At 37.6% G+C, this 23,304-nt stretch overlaps 1 protein-coding gene across 2 annotated transcripts in view; it reads left to right on the plus strand.

The window, feature by feature from the left end:
* The window catches only part of SMARCD2 (SWI/SNF related, matrix associated, actin dependent regulator of chromatin, subfamily d, member 2), a 43,367-nt gene that overhangs the window by 11,101 nt on the left and 8,962 nt on the right, over positions 1 to 23,304 (plus strand). For both annotated transcript variants that reach the window (XM_063300719.1, XM_063300718.1), the window contains exons 2-5: positions 10,188 to 10,375; positions 21,897 to 21,939; positions 22,702 to 22,824; positions 23,026 to 23,145. In XM_063300719.1, the coding sequence (XP_063156789.1) occupies positions 10,188 to 10,375; positions 21,897 to 21,939; positions 22,702 to 22,824; positions 23,026 to 23,145 (474 nt within the window). The remainder of the gene's footprint in view (positions 1 to 10,187; positions 10,376 to 21,896; positions 21,940 to 22,701; positions 22,825 to 23,025; positions 23,146 to 23,304) is intronic.

Consider the following 23,304-nt stretch of genomic DNA (forward strand, 5'->3'; position numbering starts at 1 on the left):
TTGTTGGCATTTTCCAGGACTTTTTGGCAAAGTCATTTCTTTGTTTTCAATTTTCTGTTTTTACTGTTGTATTTTGTAAGCCAGTCATGACAGATTAGGGCAGCCTGTAAATTCCATAAATAAATATATTTTGCAGAAAACACTCTTTGTATAAAAAATGAGAAACAATTCTTAAGTGTGCTACTAGTACAAAGAGTATCTACTCAAGACTGATCACTACAAATATTTCATTTGCATTTAATTATTATTAATGAGACCATTGTCAAGAATGGGTGATGAGTGATGCAAATTGCTTTACCGTTTGAAGAATTCTTAGGACAATTGCAGCTTATCCTTTTCCTCAGCCAAAGTCAACATTGACCCAGAGCATGTATCAGACAATTACAGAGAAAAGAAAGGATTGGGTAATAGAGAAGACTCTCATTAAAGAACACAACCATGGAAGTTCTTCAAGGATGACTATTTATAAATTACCTTGCTAGAGTTAAATAACTTGGTTTTTTTGGTATGATTACAAGAAATCAGTTTTATGACAGATAAGTATGCTAGAGTGGGCATGCTCTGTATCCCTTCTGTGAAGCCATGTCATCTGGTAAGACCCAGTAGATGTGTCTTCTCTGTTGTGGTGCCTGACCAATGGAACAGCATCTCCCCTGAGATTAACATGGCCCTGACCCTATTAATCTTCTGGAAGGCCTTGAAGACCTGGTTTTTCCCTCAGGTGCTGAGCTAGAATGTTAGTGGAGCCCATTATGTATCCTGATGAGATGTGATATGGTTATTAAGAGATTTGGTTGCTTTGTGTTAGTGTTTTATTTATATTGGAGGAAGGTTGTTGAGAAGGTGATCTTGCTGCTGCATCAGAGAGCCATGCAAGAAATGAATTATCTGGACTCTTTTCAGGGCTTGACACTCTCACCACTCTGCATACTGAAGATTGAAGGAAAGGATAGCTGAGATTAAAAGGGAGTAGCTTGTTACAGACTTGAATTCATTGCTAAAGTAGGGTTTGTGGTTCTTCCCCTATGACATCTTTTCAAAACTATTTAGTGTTTTTAATTGTTGCTTCTATACTTGCAGTAGGTGGTAGCACCTAGAAGCTTAGATGGATCTTCAAAAAAGCTAGGCAGGCAGGGCTGGATCTAGATAGTAATTGAATGGAAGACCACCAGGAATCCCTAGGGTTGTAGATTATATTGAGAATTTAGAAGAATCTTGGAATACGTCAGTGGCTAACCACTTTCATATTCCTGTCAAGAGAACTTCATGGACATGTCTATGTAGTCACCAATCAGTAGAATATCTATTACTTATGCTCCAGTATATTCATTTCCTTCAATTTTTTTGTATATGCCAGTTCTTCTGTCTTTTCTCGTGTTCATAACTCCTTTGATTTTTCTCTCCCTTTATAATTAAGTTCTCTGGGAAGTCATTTCTCTGTTGAACTTGTGTAGTGCTGCCTAACCCTTTTGCGTGTGTTCTGTGTGGGAGTGGCATCAGTCTAGAGACAGTGCCTGGGCCTGTTGGGGAAAGCTGAAATGTTGCCCTGCTGGCTTGGTTGCTTTGGCAGCTGTATCAGCTGTATCAACCACTTGGCAGCAAGAAGACCTTTTAGATCATACAGGGCGAGACACTGGAAATGTCTTTCAAAGCAGATTCAAGGAGGTAGGCATGTGTGTGCACATACTCCAACAAGTGGCTCTTAAGGATTTCATAAATCACCACTGTACATAAATGAATTGAACTGGAAGTGGAGTGGAAAATGTCAGCACTACTCAGCCAGTTCTCTATTCAAAATAGCAGTAGCTGGATGATCCAGTTCAGTCATGGATATATCTTCTAACAATTTATACATAGAGAAAAAATGTTGGCAGGGCAATCTCTCTTCATGAAGGATTCTAATAGTGGCAGAAAATTCTCCCTTCTGAGGACTCTGTGTGTGTGTGTGTGCGTGTGCATGTGTATATATATGCCTTGTTTTGTAATCATACTGAGGACACTGCACCTATTTCTTAGAGAATTAACTCCTTGGCTCATAGATATGAAAGAATAGACTGTGGAAGAAAGAAATAGGATATCCTGTATACTGTACAGTATATGCAAAGACCAGCATTTTGTTTCTGATTCTGCTACAAAGCTCAGAAAACGATAACTGCAAACTCAAAATTAGGTATAGCATGTGGATATGGAAGTCATAAATCTTCCCTTCGCACTACCTTTTTGTATATTTGAAGATCCTTCTGAGGCTGTAGAGATGAAAGAAGATGGTGAGTGTACTTTCGAGATTAGCAGCGCTCTGCAGCGAGACTATTATATGCACAAAGGTGGAAAGATTCGGCTTTACCCACAATGGAAGAATGGATGATGAAGATGATGGAACTTGCTGAGATGACCAAATTGACAGCTTTAATTAGAGATAACACATTGTCTAAGTTCGGTGCTGATTGAAAACCCCTTACTGACTTTTTGCATGAAACTGAAAAAAATGAAATTATGATGTATGGATTTGATGATTAGAAAAAAATACATTATAGAAAAAACTGTAAGCAATGTTGTAACCATAAAGTAAGAGGTTTATTTACATTTATACTTATAACTGCTATAACTGCTATAACTGCTATAAAAGAAAATCTGAAGTCATTTCTTTTTTTTCTCTTTGTTTTCTGCACTTTTGTCTTTGTTCTTATTTCCTTCTTTTGACATTTCTCTTTATTCTAAATATTAGTTCTTGTTAGTTTTTAATTTTTGTTTTAAAATTTTAATAAATAAAGTATGTGTGTGAATGTATGTACAGTATATGTATATGCATATGCATATATTTATATGGGGGAGAGAGAGAATTAGGAGCACTTATGAGATCCCTAAATGTTGCCCACAGAACCCAAATAAAATTTAAAAATAACTTTTTTATAGTGGCTGAAATCCTGTGAGATCACAGTATTTTCACATGCAGTCCTTCAAGATCTCAGAAGTGGATCACTAAAATCCTGGGAGATTTGATAAAGTTGCAACATTTTAAAAAATGATGCTCATATATGATGATATCTCCATATGAAAAGGTTACTTAACTTCTGATGTAGTAGGCATGATGTCTAGACTTGTCCAAACTGAGTCCTAGACTGAGTCTCTGAAAACTGTAGATTATTCTAGTAGAAATTGACTGGCCGTGGCTCTAGGACTAATGTTTTTGAGGCTTTCACTCAGAAGTTTAACCCAGCAGAATTCACAATTATGGGATGGGAGTACGTTTCAGCATAAGCAAGTATAATGTTATTTACAGTGGAACAGAATATATCCTGATAAGACGTGAGGTAGCATTGACTGATCAGTAGGGCGAGAATTTCTATGACCTAAAAAAGTTAGAAATATGCAAGCGTTTATGACCTTAAAACCATTTAAATATGACCAATTAAACCAAAAATATGACTTTACAATTTTTCTGATATTAGCACCCAATTTTTAAAAATCTGTGCTTACATACACACACACAGACACGCACACAAATTAAAAGGTTTATTCTTCTTCCCTTCCAGTGCAGAAGTGCTAGTATTGAAGGAATCAAATGAACATTTTGAGAGTAAAATGGTCATCCCTGGATTAGTTTTCATTAACAGCAGAATTGCACTGGATGACCATGTGCATCTTGAGGTTATCAGACTCAAAACTCCTTATGTTGTCCACCAGTATGTTCTTGTATCTGGAGAAACTTCGACATCACAAGAGGTTATAGGAACAAATTTGAAAAAAAACAAACTCATCTGGAGAAAATTCTGGCTCAAAGTCTTCAAATTTTGCTTCAAGTCCATTTAGAACGTTACTTATTTTGCAAAGTGTTGAATAACCCAGATTAGATTGCAGCACTCTTTGCAGTTTATCACTAATTTTTTCAGCCACTTCCCCCTTTGCTTGCTTCAAATCACTCTGTTTGTTTTACAATGTTCAGTGCATCACTAAGTTCCATTCCTACAGTTTCAAGCCGGGTGATTGCTCTTGATAATCCACTGAAGTTAGATCCTATATATATGCTATATATGCTAAGTTTCCAGCCAAGGTTTCAGAAAAGGAATTTTGCACAATCTTGATGGAGGAAGATTCACAACAGTCAAATTCTTTAACTATCTGCTGCAAAGAAGCTTAATTTGTGAAATAATACATAGCCGCATCCAGCCAAGTCCCCCAACGTGTCACGACAGGTTGGGGGGGAGAGCCAAAGTAGGAGCAATTTCTTTGAACTTTTGTACTTGAAGTGGAGCTTTAATGAACATTTTTTCCCCATTTGAAATTATCTTATCTACATCAGGATAGTTGCTTTGAATCTCTTCGGCCACTCTGTGTAAACCATGTGCAAGGCATGTGAAATGGATCATTTTTGGATAAAGAAGCTTAAGTCCCTTGGCTGCTTTAGTCATGTATGGAGCGGCACCTGTTACAAAGAGAAGATATTTCCCCTTTTTACACCATCCGGCCAGAGTAGTTTGATAGAATTATCAAAGAGCATAGCAATAGTGGAATTGTTTACTTTTTGTAGAGCTTGACATGCTAGAAGAAATACTTCACCAGGCTTGCCACATTTCAGAGTGCCAATAATAACATTGGCTACATATCTTCTGTTTGCATCACTTGTTTCGTCTATTGAAAGCCGTATCTTATTCCTGTCAACAGAAGATCTTATCTTTTCTAACACATCTTCATAGCAGGCAGAGATGTAATTTTTCCTTACAGTTGATTCATTTGGAATCAGGTGACTGGTGTACTTCTCCAAAAAATGCCTGAGGCTACCACTACCTAATTTCCTTAAGGGAATATTAGAAGTAACCATCATTGTACAGAGATCCTTACAAAATTCTGTCTATTTGATGAACCTGCAGTTAAAGAAGCTCTCTTGAAAAGGAGATGTTGCCTGTTCTCAGTGAAGGTAAATCTTGCTAAACAACTCTTGTGTTTCACGGTGTCACAATGTTGTTGAATATTAAAATGCTTTTGGGCCGATACCTTAACTTCACACAATTTACAAAACAAAATATCACCATTGCTACTGAAAATCTGCTCCCCAAATTCTTGAACAAGATGCCGTAATTTCACACTTGCTGAACATCTACTTTTAGGCATGTTGAAACCAGATTGCAGCTCTCACGTGACTCCACCACCTCAAACACACACACACACACACACCTGAATTGGGGAGCATATGAGAAAAAGAAAAAAAAAAAGGTAAATTCTCACTCTTTTTTTCAGGCCTGGTCAGGGGAGAAGCCTTTTCCCTTTCCCTCCTTCCCTCACACCACCCCTGAGTTGGGGAGCAAATAAGAAAAAGAAAACAAAACAGGCAAATTCTCACCTTTTTTTTTCAGGCCTGGTCATGGGAGAAGCCTTTGTTCCCACCTCTCTCTCTCTCTCTCTCTCTCTCTCTCTCACACACACACACACACACACACACACACACCCCTCCCTGAGTTGGGGAGTGAATAAGAAAAAGGAAAAAAAAACAGGCAAATTCTCACTTTCTTTGCTGGCTCAAACTTGCTGGCTTATCAGGAGGGTTGCCAGTGACCAAAATATGATCAAAATATGACATTTGTTACAAAATTAAGCAGAAATATGACATACCGCCTTTAAAAAGTCAAAATATGACTTTTCAGGCAAAATAAAAAGCATCTAATCCTCACCAGATTACTCTAAAATATGTTTTAACTTACTTATAAATTCAAATAAAGGTTCCAGAAAAAATATGACATGTCATAGAAATCCTCGCCCTACTGATCAGGAAAGTTATCTTTTCAGTCTGCCTATGACTGCAGCTGTTTGGAAAAAGGCAACTACAGTACCTACCATGAGGAAAGGAATCATAGATACATTTTGCCAATATAATAAAGCTGTTATACAAGTTATCATGTGACCAGACTTGGAATAAGTACACATGAGGAAGGATATTGCAAAACTCACAAGTACTTAGAGAAGCTGAACAAAAATGAACAGAAGCAGAAACAACTCCACTGTGGAGAAAGTTTACAAGATTTAAGGTTTTGATGTGAGAAAAATAGTAAATTGGAGAGTAGGACAAGAATATATGATGAAGAAATGCATTAAATTATATATGATATTAATAAAGTGGCTGGGGAGAAGCTTTTCATTCTCATAATATTACCATCTGTGATCCAATTGAATGGTGGAAGTTTCAAGATAGATCAAAAGAACAACTTCATTCAGCACATACTTAAACTGTGGCATTCATTGTCCTAAGACCTAGTGATGGCTTTAAAGAAGGATTAAATGAATTAATAGAGGAGAAAGTTATCAAGACTACTAGTCAAACTGGTTATATTATTTCCAGTATCAGAGATGATAAGCCTCTCAGTAACAGCTGGTGGAAAACATTAATAGAGAACTATTAGTACTTTTATGTTATGCCTAAACTTCTGGATTAGATCATTACGTTATATTACATTAGATCAGCCTCTCCTTCAATTGATTTAGTAGTGTTATCTATTCATGTTCTTTGTGTCATATTATAAATGGGCAGATTACCTATTGACTTTACAGGTGGTGAGTTTTAATATAGTATAATTTTTTTATTTGATATGTGCTTATATCTAAATGCAGTATAGCATTTGAATTGGAGCTTTTCTGCTTCATAGCTCACACTCTTGGTGACCAGCAGCATGTGTCTTTTTTTTAAGAGCAGCTAGGCAGCTGAAACCTTTAAAGTCTCTGCAGATGGATCTCTATTGTGCAAATACAACTATTTTATTTTAAAATAGGGTGAGGGTGTGCCTGTGGTCTTCTTGCTTTGGTTTCAGTTCCATATTCTTGTCCTCGGGGTAATGGAAAGTGCACACACATGTGTTTGAAGCAGGGAGGAAGGCTGTCTTTGGAACAGTTCAAGAAAATAAAATATGCTCTGTGTTTTCTTGCCATGAAATTGGATGGGGGAACTTTATTTTCATAATTACCTACCCATATCATCCATTGTAAAGCATAACTTTTGCTTTTATTTAATCAAAGCAAGCTAAAGAGTCTTTATAGTGAGTTAGCAACCTCAGATTATGCATTATATTGATGCATTGATAGGTTTTATACCTAATGCCTCTGAGTATAAATACACTTAACTGGAGGGTTAGGCTGGCCCTTCCAGATAGAGCAGCCTTCCCCAAACCTGGTGATCACCTGGTGTACTAGTTGTAATTCTCATTCCTAGATAGCCTGACAATTTACTGTGGTGGCTCAAAATTAAAAGAGCTGTAGTTTAACATGACTGACACGCGGTTGAGGAAAGCAGGGTAATAGGGTCATCTTTGCTTCATTGTCCACATGGACTGTTTAATCATACTGGCAGTCAAGTTAAATAAAAAGTAATCTTTCCTATGCTCAGGAAAAAGATGTAATCAAAAGTAAAACTCCAGACAAGTTATTATTTAGCTCAGAATTGGGTTGTTATGATTCTTCTCCAAAGTTGTAATAAGTATAAGTCTTCTGGCGTAACAGTGATGTCTTATCTCCTAAATATTAACACCTCTGCACTTTTTAATGACATGTAGTACATGTGGCTACCTTTGGCAGCAGTACCTAAGAAGGTACATTATAACACTTTATCACTAGTTGTGGGTCGTCTTCGGCCTAAGGCCCAAGTGACACGTGCCTACAGAATAGTTAGCTGAGAGCTAGGAGAGCACCATCTCCAGTTCACTTTTTGATAAATGCGTATTTGGTGGCCAGCTAGACCCACACTGGCAGCTATTTTATGAACTGCCAAGCTTCCTCATGTCAGCAGCTTTGAAAGAAATCTTGTAATATATTCTCAAAATCTGAAATAAACTCTAGAGGAAAAAAAGTCCATTCCTGCCATCTCTGTTGTTCATTCTAGGCACAACTATATAACTGTCTGAAACTTGTTTAGCTGTCACAGCTACTTCAGGATTATAGTTTTATAAAGATGCTGTGGATTTCATTAGGGACCTATATTCTTCATATTTTCTTTGGAAAAGCATTAGAAGCTTGAGGTTTTAATGTGCATTCAATTGTTATCTTTGGCCTTGCCATGGGAAGCAGAGTAACCAAGCAAGGTTGCTTCCAATGACCTTTCCCCCCCTTTTTATTATACTGTTATAAATCTTGATATGTTGTATTGTTTCAATACAGTGATGTTTATATGATGATTAGAAATTATTAACATGTTATTATTTAAATAGCTTAAGGTAATGAAATCTCTCCTTTGCCTGACCCTTTTCCCCTGCTATCGCGATCGTATTGCTTTCATTGCGGGGGGGAGGGTCAGGCAAAGGAGGGATTGCCTACAGAAATTGCTTGCTGTTTTTTCTTCCCCGCCTCACAGAGTGGAGAGATTGGAGAGAAAGAGATTTCAAAAGAGTACCATAAGCTGTTTGCATAGTGCACCCACGGCCCCCAGCATGATTACATTGCTTTTGATCTGCAGAAGAGCAAACAGCTTATTATCTTGAAATCCCTCTCCAGTCTCTCTGCGGGGGTGGGAGGAAGGAAGGTTAGGCAAATGAGAGATTGCCCACAGAAATCACTTGCTCCCCCCCCCCCATGTGGAGAGATTGGGAGAGATTTCAAGAGAGTAAGCTGTTTACTCTTCTACTCATCAAGAGCAATGCGATTGCAATGGCAGCAGGAAAGGGTTAGGCATTCCCCCTCCCCCCCACACTTTCGCAGGGCAGAGAGACTGGAGAGAAAGAGATTTCAAGAGAGTAGTGTAAGCTGTTTGCATAGCGTGCTTGCGGCTCCCAGCCCTGGGCTGCTGGCGCGATTGCATTGCTTTTGATGTGTAGAAGAGCAAACAGCTTACTTTCTTGCAATCCCTTTCTCTCCAGTCTCTTTGCTCTGCAAGGGGAGGGGGAAGAAAAAAACCACAAGTCAGGCACTGGACAATGCGTACTGACTATAATAGCAATCACGCGACTGAGGGACGTTGTGAAGGTAATAAATGGGCTGTAAAGTTATTTTTTCACCACCATTGTAACTTTGAATGGTTGCTGAACAGTAAGTGAGGACTACCTGTATACTGTTAGTTTTGCCATTGCTGTGTGTTCTCCATGTTTACATTCCCAGTCAGATATTGTCAGGATTATGTCTTTCTTCCAGTGTTTATTCTCTCTGCTGTAAGCATATATTTTTAAAATTATTATATTTCTTGTTGATGTTTTCTGAGATTATACCTAGTAGGAAAAGTTGTGGTTTCATTTGAAATTTAAATTCCAAGATTTTCTGCATTATATTACATATGTCTTTCCAGTACTTTTGAGTTCTTTTACATGTCCACCACATGTGGTAAAAAGTTCCTTCAGTTTCATGGCATTCCAACATTTATTACTATATTACTATACCTATACTATTATATATCATATAATATTAAATATATTAATATATATTTATAATATAATAATATAATATAGTATAATATAACATAATATAATATAATATAATACTATATTACTATACTTTCTTTTGGGTCAGTTTGGTGTAGTGGTTAAGGTGCTAGCTTAGAAAGACAGAGTTCTAGGCCTCCCTTAGGCATGAAAGCCAGCTGGGTGACATTGGGCCTGTCGCCTCTCTCAGCCCAATCTACCTCACAGGGTTGTTGTTGTGGGGAAAACAGGAGGCAGGAGTGTTAAGTATGTTTGCCGCCAAGAGAGAGAGAGAGAGAGAGTTCCCATTGTTGTGTTGTAACTGTTTCTTGGAAATTTTGCATCCATTTTGTCATACAGTTGTTTGTTATGTTTCTATATCATATCTAAGTAACAGTTTGTATACGTACCTTAATAGGTGGCGTTGATTTTGGATGAGTGTTTCAAATTGTTTTTTTTTTCCCTTAATGTCCCTCCTTCCTTCTTGAGATCTGATTTTATCTTTCTGGCTATTTGTAAATACATCAACCATGGTATATTCCAGCCTTCACTAAGTAGCTCTTTCTGTGTATTTAATTGGTTTGTAGAATCTGAGTAAACTATATCTACGTATGTTATGGTGTTCTTGCTGTAATTATCTCCAACATGAAAAGCATTTGAGGGAGAGGCTAGCGGTGAACTTGTTGGGCTTATTATTCTCTTTGTAGCATTCCATACTTTTATCAAACTTTGCCTGATAATATATCCTTTTAAGCTTTCAATGAATTCTTGATGGCTGCAGGGCCATGTTTTCTAAAATGCCGATTTTTTCTTTCTTACCAGCGCCCTGGAATGCTGCCTGGTGGAAGGATGCCTATGGCGGGATTACAAGTGGGATCCACTTCAGGGCCTCTGTATGGTACAGCCTCTCCACTGAGATCTGGAATGCCACAATCCATGATGGATCCCTTCCGAAAGCGCCTACTTGCTCCTCAGGCACAGCCACCTCCGGCACTTACACAAAGGCGAGGGTAAGAACTTGAGATAGATGGAATGTTTGTTGTACAGGTGGTCCTCGGTTAACAACCATTCATTCAGTGACCATTTGAACTTACAGTGGCACTGAACGAGTAATACTACTGGTCCTCAAAGTTCTGGCTGTCGCAGTTCCCCCATAGTCACATGATTGTGATTTGAGTGCTCAGCAACTGGCCTGGATTTCAGACAATCGCAGTGTCTCATGGTCACATGATGGCTATTTGCGATCTTCCCTGCCAGCTTCCCACAAGCAAAGTCAATGGGGAAGCCAGCAGGAAGTCAGAAGTCACGGTCACGTGAAGTACTCACTTAACGACACGTGGTGACTTGCTTCATGACAGTATCTGGGGACTGCCAGAACAGCTGTTGCTAAGTGGCGGGGTCACGTGACGTCACGCTTTACAACCACATCCCTTAGTGACAGAAATTCTGGTCCCAATTTCCGTCATTAAACAAGGACTACCTCTATGCTCTGTATTCTGTTTGTTGTTGTGATGTGTTCTGTTTATTAGTGTGAGCTGCCAAGAGTCTTTTATGATTGTGATGAGATAAACAAACAGGCATTTTGGGTGGGTGAATAGAACAGTGGAAAAGACAGCCATATATTTTTTTTACTTTTTAATACTCTGTATATGAAATTGGTCTTGAAATGTGCATTCTTTATATATGTGGAAAAGCTTTTAGCTTCTATTCCTTCCCCTCCACCCCCGCATCTTAAATTTCTCCCTTGCTTCATTCATACATACTGATGAAGTACTGTAACCTATTCCCACTCTTACTGAATTACTTCCAAGTTCTCTATTGATAACGTTCAAGGACTATAGTATTACCCTACCATGTCCTTAACAAATGCTTTGGAACTTTATATTTGGAATTTATATTCTAGAAAATAAATGTGGTTTTTCTTATGTGCCCTTGTTCATATTAATAGCTCCCTCAGTCAGTTTTGAATTGGTTTTACTCTTGGACACTTCTGTTTCCTGTAGAAGTGAGGTCTAAAAATACTGAGAAATTCCATTAGGTAAACTTTTATGTGAGATGGGAGGCTATATAAATATGATAAATAAATAAAAATAAATAACTCTTATTTCAAATTTAATCAAAATTAAGTTTGTTCTACAAAATAAAGTACTTTTATGATATACAGATTTGGGATACTTCTGAAATTAACAGCCACTTAGGCATATTTATTCAGTAAGATGTACCCTGTTGAATTGTATTCATGAAACACCTCAAAAGTATACCTTAAATGCAGTGCTTACACGTACTTACTCAAAAAATAAGTTAAATTAGGCCTGTTAAATTAGGTGGAATTTAGAAGAACTTTTTTATATGCATGCCCAACCCTCTATTCCCTTTCAGGTTAAGCAGTGTTATGCAGGGCAGAGAAAGGGATTAAGAAATATTAAGACAAATTAAATACATAAGATTAGAGAAAAAAATATATAGGTAAAACTAGTTTATACCAGTACAGTTCATTATATCCCCTCCATAATTTTCTGTCCTTACTAACTAGCCTTCCTTTCATTGTGCCCATAATTGCTCCATTCATTGCCTTTTGCTCTTTAAGTATCTCACCATTTTCTTTTTGAGGATCTAATCAACTCCAGCCAACCATGAATTTTTCTTCTTGGTCTGTTTACTTTTCCCTCATGTTTTGTGCTTCAGCCTTCATTCATTCAGTGTGTGTGATCAAACTACTTTAGTACTACTTTTGGGCTAGGCATTCACTTTAGTATTCAATCCATGTTTATTCAGTACCCATTTATTATTACCATACGTCTTCCTGTTTTATTACACATATGTACAACTTGTTAAGTATTTCATTCACTCTGCATTCAATTTTAATTTCAGGTTTCTCCTGAAATACCCAATTCTCACTTCTATGCAACAAAGGGAACAGAAACATACTGTTATACACAGCTGTTTTCCCTTTTTTTGGCATTTATTCCTCACAACAGATTACTGTACATACTTCCCACTACCATTCTACCAGCATTTGCAGTTTTTAAAACACTTCCATCCATTTCCCTATATTTAGTTAAAAGTTTACCCACACAAATTCATGTACTTGCTCTTTAATTTTGTCATTTAGGTATATCTAACTTACTGTTTTTCCCTCTGTTTTACCTGTCAAAGCACTACTTTAGTTTTTGATACATTAATTTTCAGATCCATACTTATTGTGACATACAATCTGTCATTTGCTGCAAATCATTTGGGTTCTCAACCAACATTGCATAGCCACTACATAAGGAAATCAAATCCATATTTTAACATTTACATCTGCTACACTCTTTCCATTTTTCAATATTCTCACAGCCTCTTTACTTACTTTTTATGCTTATTTAACTGACATTTGGGAGTAATGGACACTCCCTTAATGGTCTTATTTAATTGTGGTTTTACTGTATTTTATCTTCACTGCAGTTAAGACCAAATATCAAAATAATCTGAATGTCATATCAGCTCTGAGATTTTCTCTAACAAATTTGATTTCAAGACATTGATCAAATAAGCTGTTATATGCAAGCACCCCATTCAGGCAATGTATTAAAAATAAATAAAATTAAAGCAATCTTTATTTCAACCTTACCTCTCACTTTCCTTTTTTAAAAAGAAACATTCATAACTGTTACTCAGTTTAGAAAACTTTCTTTGTTGGTTGTTTTGAAAGCTTTGAAATACTCCTCTAGAAAATACCGAGTTGGAAATGGCTGCTTTATACAACTTCTTTATTTCCAGGTAATTTGATAAAGCCTACTATATTACACCAATGATCTATGTGGTTGGTAAGAGTTGATACTGACTGGATAGCACATAATCAATAATCAATATTAGAGCAAGCATTTATTCAGAAAATTGAGATTCATGCTTTGCTGTATAGCTTTATTCATTACAAGCAATAATTGGGGGCTGGAAATTAAGTTTCCAGGACTTACATGAGGGGACAATGCTCAGTTTTCCCATTTGATTTTTTTTTTTTTGGTGGATTTTGATTTATCAGCCAATGACACTTGAGAAAGGTGTGTTGTTATTAAAAAAAAAAGTCAATACTAGATTGAATATGGGAGTTTGTTACACTAGATTATAGAGTATTTTACTTGAAATAATTCTAGTGGACAATAATGAGAATTGCTATGATGATGGGAAAGAATGTACGGTATTCCCTTTTCACTACCATAGAAAACTAACTGAGCAGACTCTAATGTTGAGCAGAAGGAGGTGGCTATTTCAGGATAAATGAAGGGGCAGAAAAATGATTGATCGATTGATTGATTGATTGGACCATGGATGAGGAAAGGCTTTTTTGGCTCATGTGCCCAATTAACTTTGCTGGCTCAGTGTATTATGCACCTTAACCTAGCTGAAAATAAGGGACCCATTTTCTGCATGCCTTAATGACAAAATATCTTGGGCCAACCCTTATCCCTAATGTGGGTTCTAGGTAGTGTCCTGTCTTAGGCTTTGGCTGCCTTCCACGTTTCTGCTGTATTGTCCCAGATGCTGCTTTGCCAGCACATGCTGGAAGAACATTGTATGCTGTAGCCAGTGGAAAAGGGAGTACATGCAAATGATTGCCTTTGACATCCCGGGCTGCTCTATTCTAGAGAATAGAGAACAGACTCACTAGCAGTACTAAAACAAAGAATCACAAAACCCATTCTGTAGACATTGTAGGAGGAGAGCCATATTAGTCTATGTTGCCCCCCAAAAAAGGAATCTGCTAGCACCTTTTCTAACTAATTTTATTAAAGAGCATAAGCTTTCATGAGCTGTAGCTCACTTTGTAACCTATAGGATCTGTTAGATCCTATGACTGGATCAACCAGGTACTTAACCCCCTTGCTGGGATAAGAAACCACTGAATGACTGAATTTTGTCAGAGGTTTTTTTAAATTATTGTTGAGTAACTTTTTAAATTACTTCCCCATAAAATATTCAGTTTGTTAATGGAAATATTAACAGTTCATGAGCATATTGCTGCTAAGCAGTTTAAGAATCACTTTCCTATTGTAACTAATACTTTCTGCGTTTCTGACTATAACTACTACATTAAGATAGTACATCTACTTGTTCTAGAATTTCAAACCACAAATAGTTTCAAGCCTAGTGTTTTCTGTCTTGTGACTAAGTTTTAAAATGGAGGGAGATTTATTATATTGCTGTCTATATGAAGGAATATCTACTTGCTTCCTGAAGGTAAAGTAGCCCACTTAGATTTACTACTACAGTGAGAACTAGACCTTAATGGATTTTCTAATATCAAGAGACCTTTTTTTTTTGCTCATGATAGATAAATTAGTTGAGGTATGCTACAAGATTTAGAATTGTTCTATGGCATTTTGTAAAAATTATTTGTCTCTCTGGAAGCATAACTTTCCTCAGAATGCTTTGTTTAGCTGCAAATTCCCAGCACAACAGGGAGGGGCTGTTGGAGATCTTGTTGATGTGGTAGTCCAAAGGGACTGAATCCATTCAAGTTCTGTTTTCACTTAGCTGGAATCAAAAATATTTGCCAGGCTTTCTCAGCCTCTTAATTTGGTGGAAATGGAATGATTCATAGTAATTAATCTATTAATTACTATTTAATTAGTTAATCATGCTGCCTTCTTTGATGATTCAAAGATCTGATCATTCTCTGTTGAACCCTTAACAAAACTTAAAAGATCCACTTCCCCAAACAGCCCAACTTCTCTAATAATATAAAAGAACTGCCCAGCTAGATAGCAGTACCTAACTGACCTTGACTGATCTAGAAAGTAAAACTTGATTGGCTTGGTTAGTACTTAAATGCAGGACTGTCTAACACTTACTGAGAAGAATAGAAAATATTGTTGAAAACAAGGAAATGGGTGGAGGTGCAAATAGCCGCACACAGCACTGCTGCTTGGGAGGGGCTGCTTGCCTGGTGAATGTAAACCTTTTGTGATGCCTATATGAAGCTTCTCTCTCTTTTAGGACATTAGAATAGCTCTGTAAAACCAGGCCAAGTCCACTTTGATCCAACATCTTGTTTCTCACAGTAGCCAGGAAGATGCTTCTGGAATATTCAAAAGCAGGAGATGGAGACTTAGCACTACAATTGGTATTTGGAGGCATGTTGCCACTAATCCAGGGGTTTCTTTCAAGATAATGGATAATTTTAAGATAATGGATTCTTCAAGATTAAAGGCTCTTCCTTCTAGCTGTGCATTCTTCCAGTCTTCGTGAGCAAAAAAGCGTGCTGACATAATTTGCACTGCTTCAGTGTCTTAGCTCTAATCTCCCTCAGTAACTAGATTTACAAGTAGTCCTGTCTTTAAAGCTTTAATGTGGGACAATTTAAGGGTAGGAATTTGTGAATTCCCCTAGGTTCATTTCCCTTTCTGCCAACTGTCAAGGTTAAACACCACCAATTGCTATTCTTAAAGTGTAATAAAGTGGACTTGGTCAAGTATAGGTGGATCCCTAGGATGAAGGGTTTAGCTTTCAAGTTGCCTAATGACTGGTGCTCCGTGCTGGTAATATGTCACTTTGGCTATTTCTGAATACAGGTTTACTGGTCTTCTGTGTTTCTAACCAATTGCCCTCTCCACCCTCCTTTGAAGAATATTCTCTGTACAAGAATATGTGGGTCCATTACTCAAGGATTGGGTATTTCTACAGGAACATCTCCCTCATCCTTGAAAATATGTCATACCTGATCTTCCCGAGAAAGAGATGAAGCTGGCACATCCTGGAAGATTTTGTCTGCATACTCTCAGCCTCTCTAAACATACCCAACTCAGCTGTCTTAATTTCAAGATAATGGACTTAGACCTTGACAGCCAAGAGCTCATTGTGCCAAGCACATACTATATTTACTCAACAAGTAGATAATTGTACATTTGACAACCTATGCAATAATCTAGAAAGCATCCTCCCACCTGCTGGCTTTCTATCTTCATATTAGTTACTGTTAATAAATTTGAATTCATCTAAAATGTAGCTTCTATGTTGTTCTTTTACAGAGCTGGAACCTTGGTTTCTTAAGTAGGCCCTAAGCTGAACTTGATGCTTAGTTGATAGAAGTGGGAGGTCAGTGTGTTTGGCTCTACTGAATTCCTTCACAAAACTCCCTTATTTTTGTTTATCCTCCTGTTCTTAGTTTACAAGCACTGAACTGCCTCTCTTTTTAAGAGTGCAAGCTATGATGGAGCTGTTTCTTGAGGGAATGCAACTGCCACCCAGCAACTATTCACTTGATCAGTGAGTCAGCTGAAACTGTAAGCTCCTCTCACTCAGACTACGTGATCAGCAGGCAAGCAAACTTTCCTTGGCCAGCGACTTCCCTCATCTCATCTCCATCCAGTTTTGTTCCTCTTTTCTTCCTCTACCAATGAGATACCTCTTTTTCTTAATTCTTCTGCTCTGCCTCTGTTGTTGTTTTTTTCTTCCCAGAGAAAGGGGAATGTGTGTGTGTCTGGAGTGTACTTTTATGTATGAGAGCATGATTTGTATATGAGAGAATGGTTGAGAACATGTTTTTGTTTTGTTCCTGTACTATTTTGGAGAGTAGCTTCTGACAGGTGTTTTCATCTGCATATACAGGTGTGTTGTATACACACATTAGTTGGAAGAGTTTGGGAAGCTGGTCATTGCAAATAATGTGATTGTGCTACTAATTTCTTCTAATCTATATTTCTTTCTGGAGAGGATTGTCTTAAATTCAAGGATGCCCCCTTTTCCAGGTAAATCAGATATATTTTTTTTCAATTTCTAAAAATCTTAGGGTAGATAGATAAAACTTCATTATAGTCACAAACCAAAATATAAGGGAGGAATCAAACATCACCCATAATATACAATAAACTATTAGAGGAAACTTTAATAAGTAAGATGAGCTCAGCTATATTCTCTCTGGCCACAAATTGTCACCTGGTCTTACTGGCTAAGTTGCAAAGCTTAGCAACTAGGAATGTGGTATTTAGGCCTTACTTTGGCCACATAATGAGAAGACAGGACACCCTGGAGAAGATGCTGATGCTAGGGAAAGTGGAAGGCAAAAGGAAGAGAGGCCAACCAAGGGCAAGATGGATGGATGATATTCTAGAGGTGACGGACTCGTCCCTGGGGGAGCTGGGGGTGTTGATGACCGACAGGAAGCTCTGGCGTGGGCTGGTCCATGAAGTCACGAAGAGTCGGAAGCGACTAAATGAATAAACAACAACAACAAATCCAGAATGTACCTAATATAACATTCATCACAGTATCCTGAAATATTCCTAATCAAATAAAATAAGTTTATTCTTATAAAGTGTAAATGCTATGTAGAATTTGAGAGGAAAAGATTTCAAGATACTTTGCTGCCTTAGAGTTAAAAGTATAGTTGCTGGCTACAATACCAAATGTTGTCCTATTGTTAAAAATATACTACTTTGTGCTTTAATACAACCTTTGTTTGATCATGCCCAATTGGACAGTAGGGGAGAAAACCCAAATTGAAGCATTTTTATCTTTACTGTAGGATTCCTTTATCACAGTTTTAGCGTGTTTCATACAACATTAAGGTGAAGTAGCTCATTCTTCCTCACCTTCATTTTAGTATAGATTGCTACCTCCTTTCAGTTACTCCTTTAGAGTTCACTCCTTACTCTAATTATGTAAGCTATTTCTAGAGAATTCAACTGTAGGCTGTTGTTCTCTCATGAATATTTCTGGCCCATCACAGACTCTGCTTGGCCTCATTTTACCAACTGTTTTTAAAAACAAATGGTTTGCAAATGACATTCAGTTTCTTGGCAATTTCTTCTTATCCAGCTTGATCCAAGGAGATGTTACACAGAGAACCAAGCAGCTGTAAACATCTGGCATCGAGGTTTCAGAGGCCAAATTCTGCACAGTGAAAGTAAAGGCATAAATCAGTAGAAGGCTGTTGGCTTACTAGTTCTGAATTTCAGATGTTGGAAACCATTATTTGATTTAACTTCTGTTGCTATATTTTTTTTCCTTCTGTAATAAGTCTGAGATGAAATTGTTCTGTTTTAGGCAGAATTTCATTTCCTACTCTATAGATCGAAAGCATATTCTTTTTTGTCCCTTTTTTTAAACTTTTATTATTCCAGATAGATAAATAAATGCTATGCAATGATTTATATAATACATATATTAAATAATTTGATTTATAACATCTCATTAAAATATTCAGAATAGTTATTGGACCTACAGAGCAACTTGCTTTCTTCCATTGCTCCAATTAACATCAAGTATTAGTCTTTCTTTGAATCTTTGCATACATAAAAGAATTTTTTTAATCTGTTCAGTCATGTCTGATTCTCTGAGACTGCCTGGACTAGACCCTTCAGTTTTCTTGGCAAGGTTTTTCAGAAGTGGTTTGCCATTGCCTCCTTCCTAGGGCTGAGAGAGAGGGACTGGCCCAAGGTCATTCAGCTGGCTTTGTGCCTAAGGCAGAACTGGAACTCACAGTCTCCTGCTTTCTAGCCTGTGCCTTAACCCCTAAACCAAACTGGTTCTACATAAAAGAGTATATGAATCTAAATTTATTGGACAGAACCCTTTTATCTTCTATATATGTGAATGTATTTAAGTAAATAAAAGATCTGATGTGTTCCCAGATTATTCTGAACTCAAATTTGTTGGATATTTTTTTCCCCATATTTCAGAAAAAGAAGTTTAGGGTTCCCCCCCCCCCATTGTTTAGCTACTGCTATATTGCTGCTCTAAATCTATTACATTTTTGTGGCAGACCATCGTGCTCATTAGGTACAGGAATACATTTTAACTTAAGATAATCTCTGGAAGCTAAGGTTCTATGGATCAGAATGTCTAGGGAATATGGAATACTGGTCTCTGTGATTGAATCTGATAGCTCTTTGAAATTCCTCTATAACTAAGGACGATCAATGGGGTTTATGCTTAGAAGTATTTGGGAATTCTGAAACAATCAGTTCAGCACTTTACTTCAGTTCCTTGACTTTCTGCCACTCCATCTAGTGTCCTTGTTACTTATCTGGTGCTTTGAACCTGTTTTGTTAGATCACTGTCCATTGGCTGTATGTTATGCTAAATGTGTCTTCACATTTCCTTAAAGATCTAATCCGGATTGGAACTATAATGGTGGAATAGAAGTTAATCCTTTCCTCCTATACATATTTTTTTCCTACTTGGCACATGTAACATCTCTGCTTCGGGAGCTGCATTGGTTGCCAGTGTGTTTCCGGGTGCAATTCAAGGTGCTGGTTGGCACCTTTAAAGTGCTTCATGGCTTGGGACCGAGTTTCCTTAGGGACCAGTTGTTTCTACCTGTCCAATCCGGTCTGGCAGGATGGACGTGGTCCAGGTCCCGTCAGCCAAGGAATGTTGGCTGGCGGGGACCAGGAAACGTGCCTTTTCTGCTGTGGCGCCTGCCCTCTGGAACATCCTCCCTCCTGATATTAGGATGGCCCTGACCCTTTTGGCTTTTTAGAAGGCCTTGAAGACCTGACTTTGTCCCTGGGCCTGGGGCCCCGTGTGTGTGAAGAGCCCTGTTTCATGGTTGTGCTTACACCAATGGCTTTTAAGATCTCTCGGCTGTATTTATATTTGTATTTAATTTTTTGGTATTGTTTTTATTGTTTGACTGTTTTTTTATGATTGTTAGCCACCCAGAGTCACTTGTTTGAGAAGGGTAGCTGTATTAATTGATTAAATAAATAAATCATGAATATATGGACCAAATGTTTCAACGTTCACTGGCATATTTGGACACTTCTGAAACTTTGAACAACCTCAGTTTAAAACTGTGGAAAGACCACTACAAATATTATAAAGCATTATTATGCCATAAAAGCATTTGCAGAAAACAAATGAGGCTTTGGAAATGTCAAATGGAAGGTGAAATAACTAACTTTTCATCTCTTCCAGTGTTTTCAGAACTTACTGAAAATGAAGGTTATTAAATAACATTGTAAAAAGAGTATGAAGAACAAATAGTACTTCACCAGGATTACTTTTATCTGCTGTTTTATAAACAGTTATTTTGGCAACCCCATTCATAAATTAGTATACAGGTTGTCCTCACTTACTGACTGCCTCATTTAGCGACTGTTCGAAGTTACAATGTGTAAAAAAATAGCTTTGCAATCAATCCTTGCATTTACGACCATCCTGTGGTCATGTCCTGCAGTCACTTGATCACCATTTTGGTGCTTTGCAACTGGCTTGTGACAAGCAGAGTTAACAGAGAATGTTGTCAGGGCAGCCCAAGAACAATGCCGAGTCAGTGTATTCCAAACTCCAGTTCTTTATTGCTTTTACCATACAGACAGAATCTTGCCAGACTAAAGCTAACTGACCTAAGGGTAAATAACCTGGGAGACTCTAGGGTGGAGCTACCTTGAACCTCTTAACTTTCCCAGCAACAGTCTCTGGACTGTGAATCCTCTTATCTGCCTGAAATGCACTCCCTTCTTCCTGGGAATCAACAGCAGCGCCGAAATCCACATCAACCCCTCCTTCAGGAACACATTCCCTCACAAATGTGGAAGTAAAATTGTAAGTCGCAGTCACGTGATGTTTCGCTTAACAACTGAATGGGATGTAAAGTTGTAAGCCCATTGTGGTCACGTGATTTTCCACATAGTGGCGGTGGCGCTTAGTGGCTGAGTTGCTGGTCACAATTGTGGTTGCTAAGCAAGGACTACCTGTACAATCCAGTTATTGTTGATCTTGGTTCACTGCCAAACTTAATGTATGAACAATCAGTTGGTAAAAAACATTATTTATCATGGAAGATAATGTTGAAAATTCAAGCTTGGAGGAATTTTCAACAAAATATTTTCCAATTTACTTGAAAGTTGAAGTGACATATTCTTCTGTTTTCTTCCATTTACCTCTGTGAAAAAAGGGTTTATATTTTTATTAACAATAAAAAAACAAAGGACTCAACTGGATGTCAAAGAACATCTGCATTATTTACTTCTGTCTTTCAAACCTAGAATTTCCCAACTTGTAAATAAAATACAGCAGCATCCTTCACATTAAATTTGATTTATTCCTGCCATTTTTTAATGTTAAATTATGTTTTTATCTAATTTTTTTTGTTTTAAAAGAAACTATTTGCTTATTTTTAATTAAAAATAAAATGTTTATTCAATTTATGTGGTTATTTTTTAATTATGAATTGAAATTTTTGTTAAAAGGGCTTAAGTGAGAGGTGAGTGGGTGGGATACTGAAAAATCTGGAAATCCTTAATTTAGATAAATGGTGATGAATCTGAGGCCCTTCAGTGTTTGTTGAACTACATACCATAATATCTAATTATTGACTAAACTGCTAAGAGTTATATTTCAGCAACTTCGGAAAGTTATAGGTTGCCCATCTTGACTTAAAAGTTGGGGAGAAAATTTGTTGTTATATTACTCTCTGTGACAGATAAAGAGATTGTAGGCAATTCATTCCACTGTAGAGTTGGGCTTTACAATTATATTCATGAAAATGAATCTTTTCCACAGGGGTCTATAATTTATTATTTTTATGTACAATTCTTGCAGATTGAAAAGGCGGAAGATGGCTGACAAAATCCTGCCACAGAGGGTACGTACTTCTTGGAAGAGTTATTGGCATTCAAGATGGAAAGGCAGGATAGTGAGCACATTTGAAATAAGTGAGGAGAAATATTGCAGGGTTTGAGCATCAATCACTGCTGATTGTATTCCCCCCCCCTTTAATCGTGTCTGATACTCAGAGACTGCCTGGACGAGTCCCTGAAGTTTTCTTGGCAAAGTTTTTTTCAGAAGTGGTTTGCCATTGCCTTCTTTCTAGAGTTGAGAGAAAGTGATCGGCCCAAGGTCACCCAGCTGGCTGTGTGCCTAAGGTGGGACTAGAATTCACAGTCTCCCGGTTTCTAGCCTGATGCCTTTAACCACTACACCAAACTGGTTTAAAAACTGATTGTCTTTAATAGAAAGTAAATGCTTTGCTTACCTTTTGGCAAATCTTCCTATGTGGATTATAGTTAGTTATATACAGCTTTGCACGTGTTCCAATTTTTCCTATTGACTAGCTTTGCAAACTGTTAAATCAATTTTAATTTACAAAGAGATTTCTGTGCTGCTCATATTCACAATCACCTTCTAGGTTGAAGGACATCTACTCTTTTCTAAACTAGGACAAAGTTATTTTGCCTTTTCCCGGTAACAGAAAGAGTAGGGAGAGCCCTGTCTGTATGCTGTGGATCCCAGTCCTGGACGATGATGCTAATTGAAATTCACCTTATGTATATCGTTTTTTCAAACCACCAGAAAATGTGGTAACATTTGCTAGAAAGCTTTCTAATAAACCAACCTTTTTCTACAGATTCGTGAGCTAGTCCCTGAATCTCAAGCCTACATGGACTTACTGGCCTTTGAACGCAAGCTGGACCAGACAATTGCTCGCAAAAGAATGGAAATCCAAGAGGCCATCAAGAAACCTTTGACGGTATAAGGGCATGCTAGAGATGAGATCAGCTAAACCCATTAGAGACAATCTGAATCTACAATTCTGACTTGTTTCGCTGATTTAAGTTATCCCCGGGGGAAAGGTCAAGTCTGTGACATAAAACTGATTTGTGGAGTTGTGATATGCATATATGATGATTCCATTGCTGTTCGCACTGAGTGTTTCTCTCCAAATTTTCAGCAAAAGCGGAAGCTGCGCATCTACATCTCTAATACTTTTACTCCTGGCAAAGAGGAGTCAGAGGGTGGCGAACGTATAGCCTCATGGGAACTTCGTGTGGAAGGCAAACTTCTTGATGATGTAAGAATCAAATATCGTTGCTAAGAAGTAGCTTTATGGCATATAGAAGATGGCAAATGTGTGTTTCCTCTGGATAACTGCCCTGCTTCCCATCCACATTAACCAGCTCTTGCATCAGGCAGCTAACCTGATCACCTTGACTAATCCTTTCTAAATTTG

This window comes from Candoia aspera, chromosome 4, assembly GCF_035149785.1.
Source record: "Candoia aspera isolate rCanAsp1 chromosome 4, rCanAsp1.hap2, whole genome shotgun sequence".
Taxonomy (NCBI): domain Eukaryota; kingdom Metazoa; phylum Chordata; class Lepidosauria; order Squamata; family Boidae; genus Candoia; species Candoia aspera.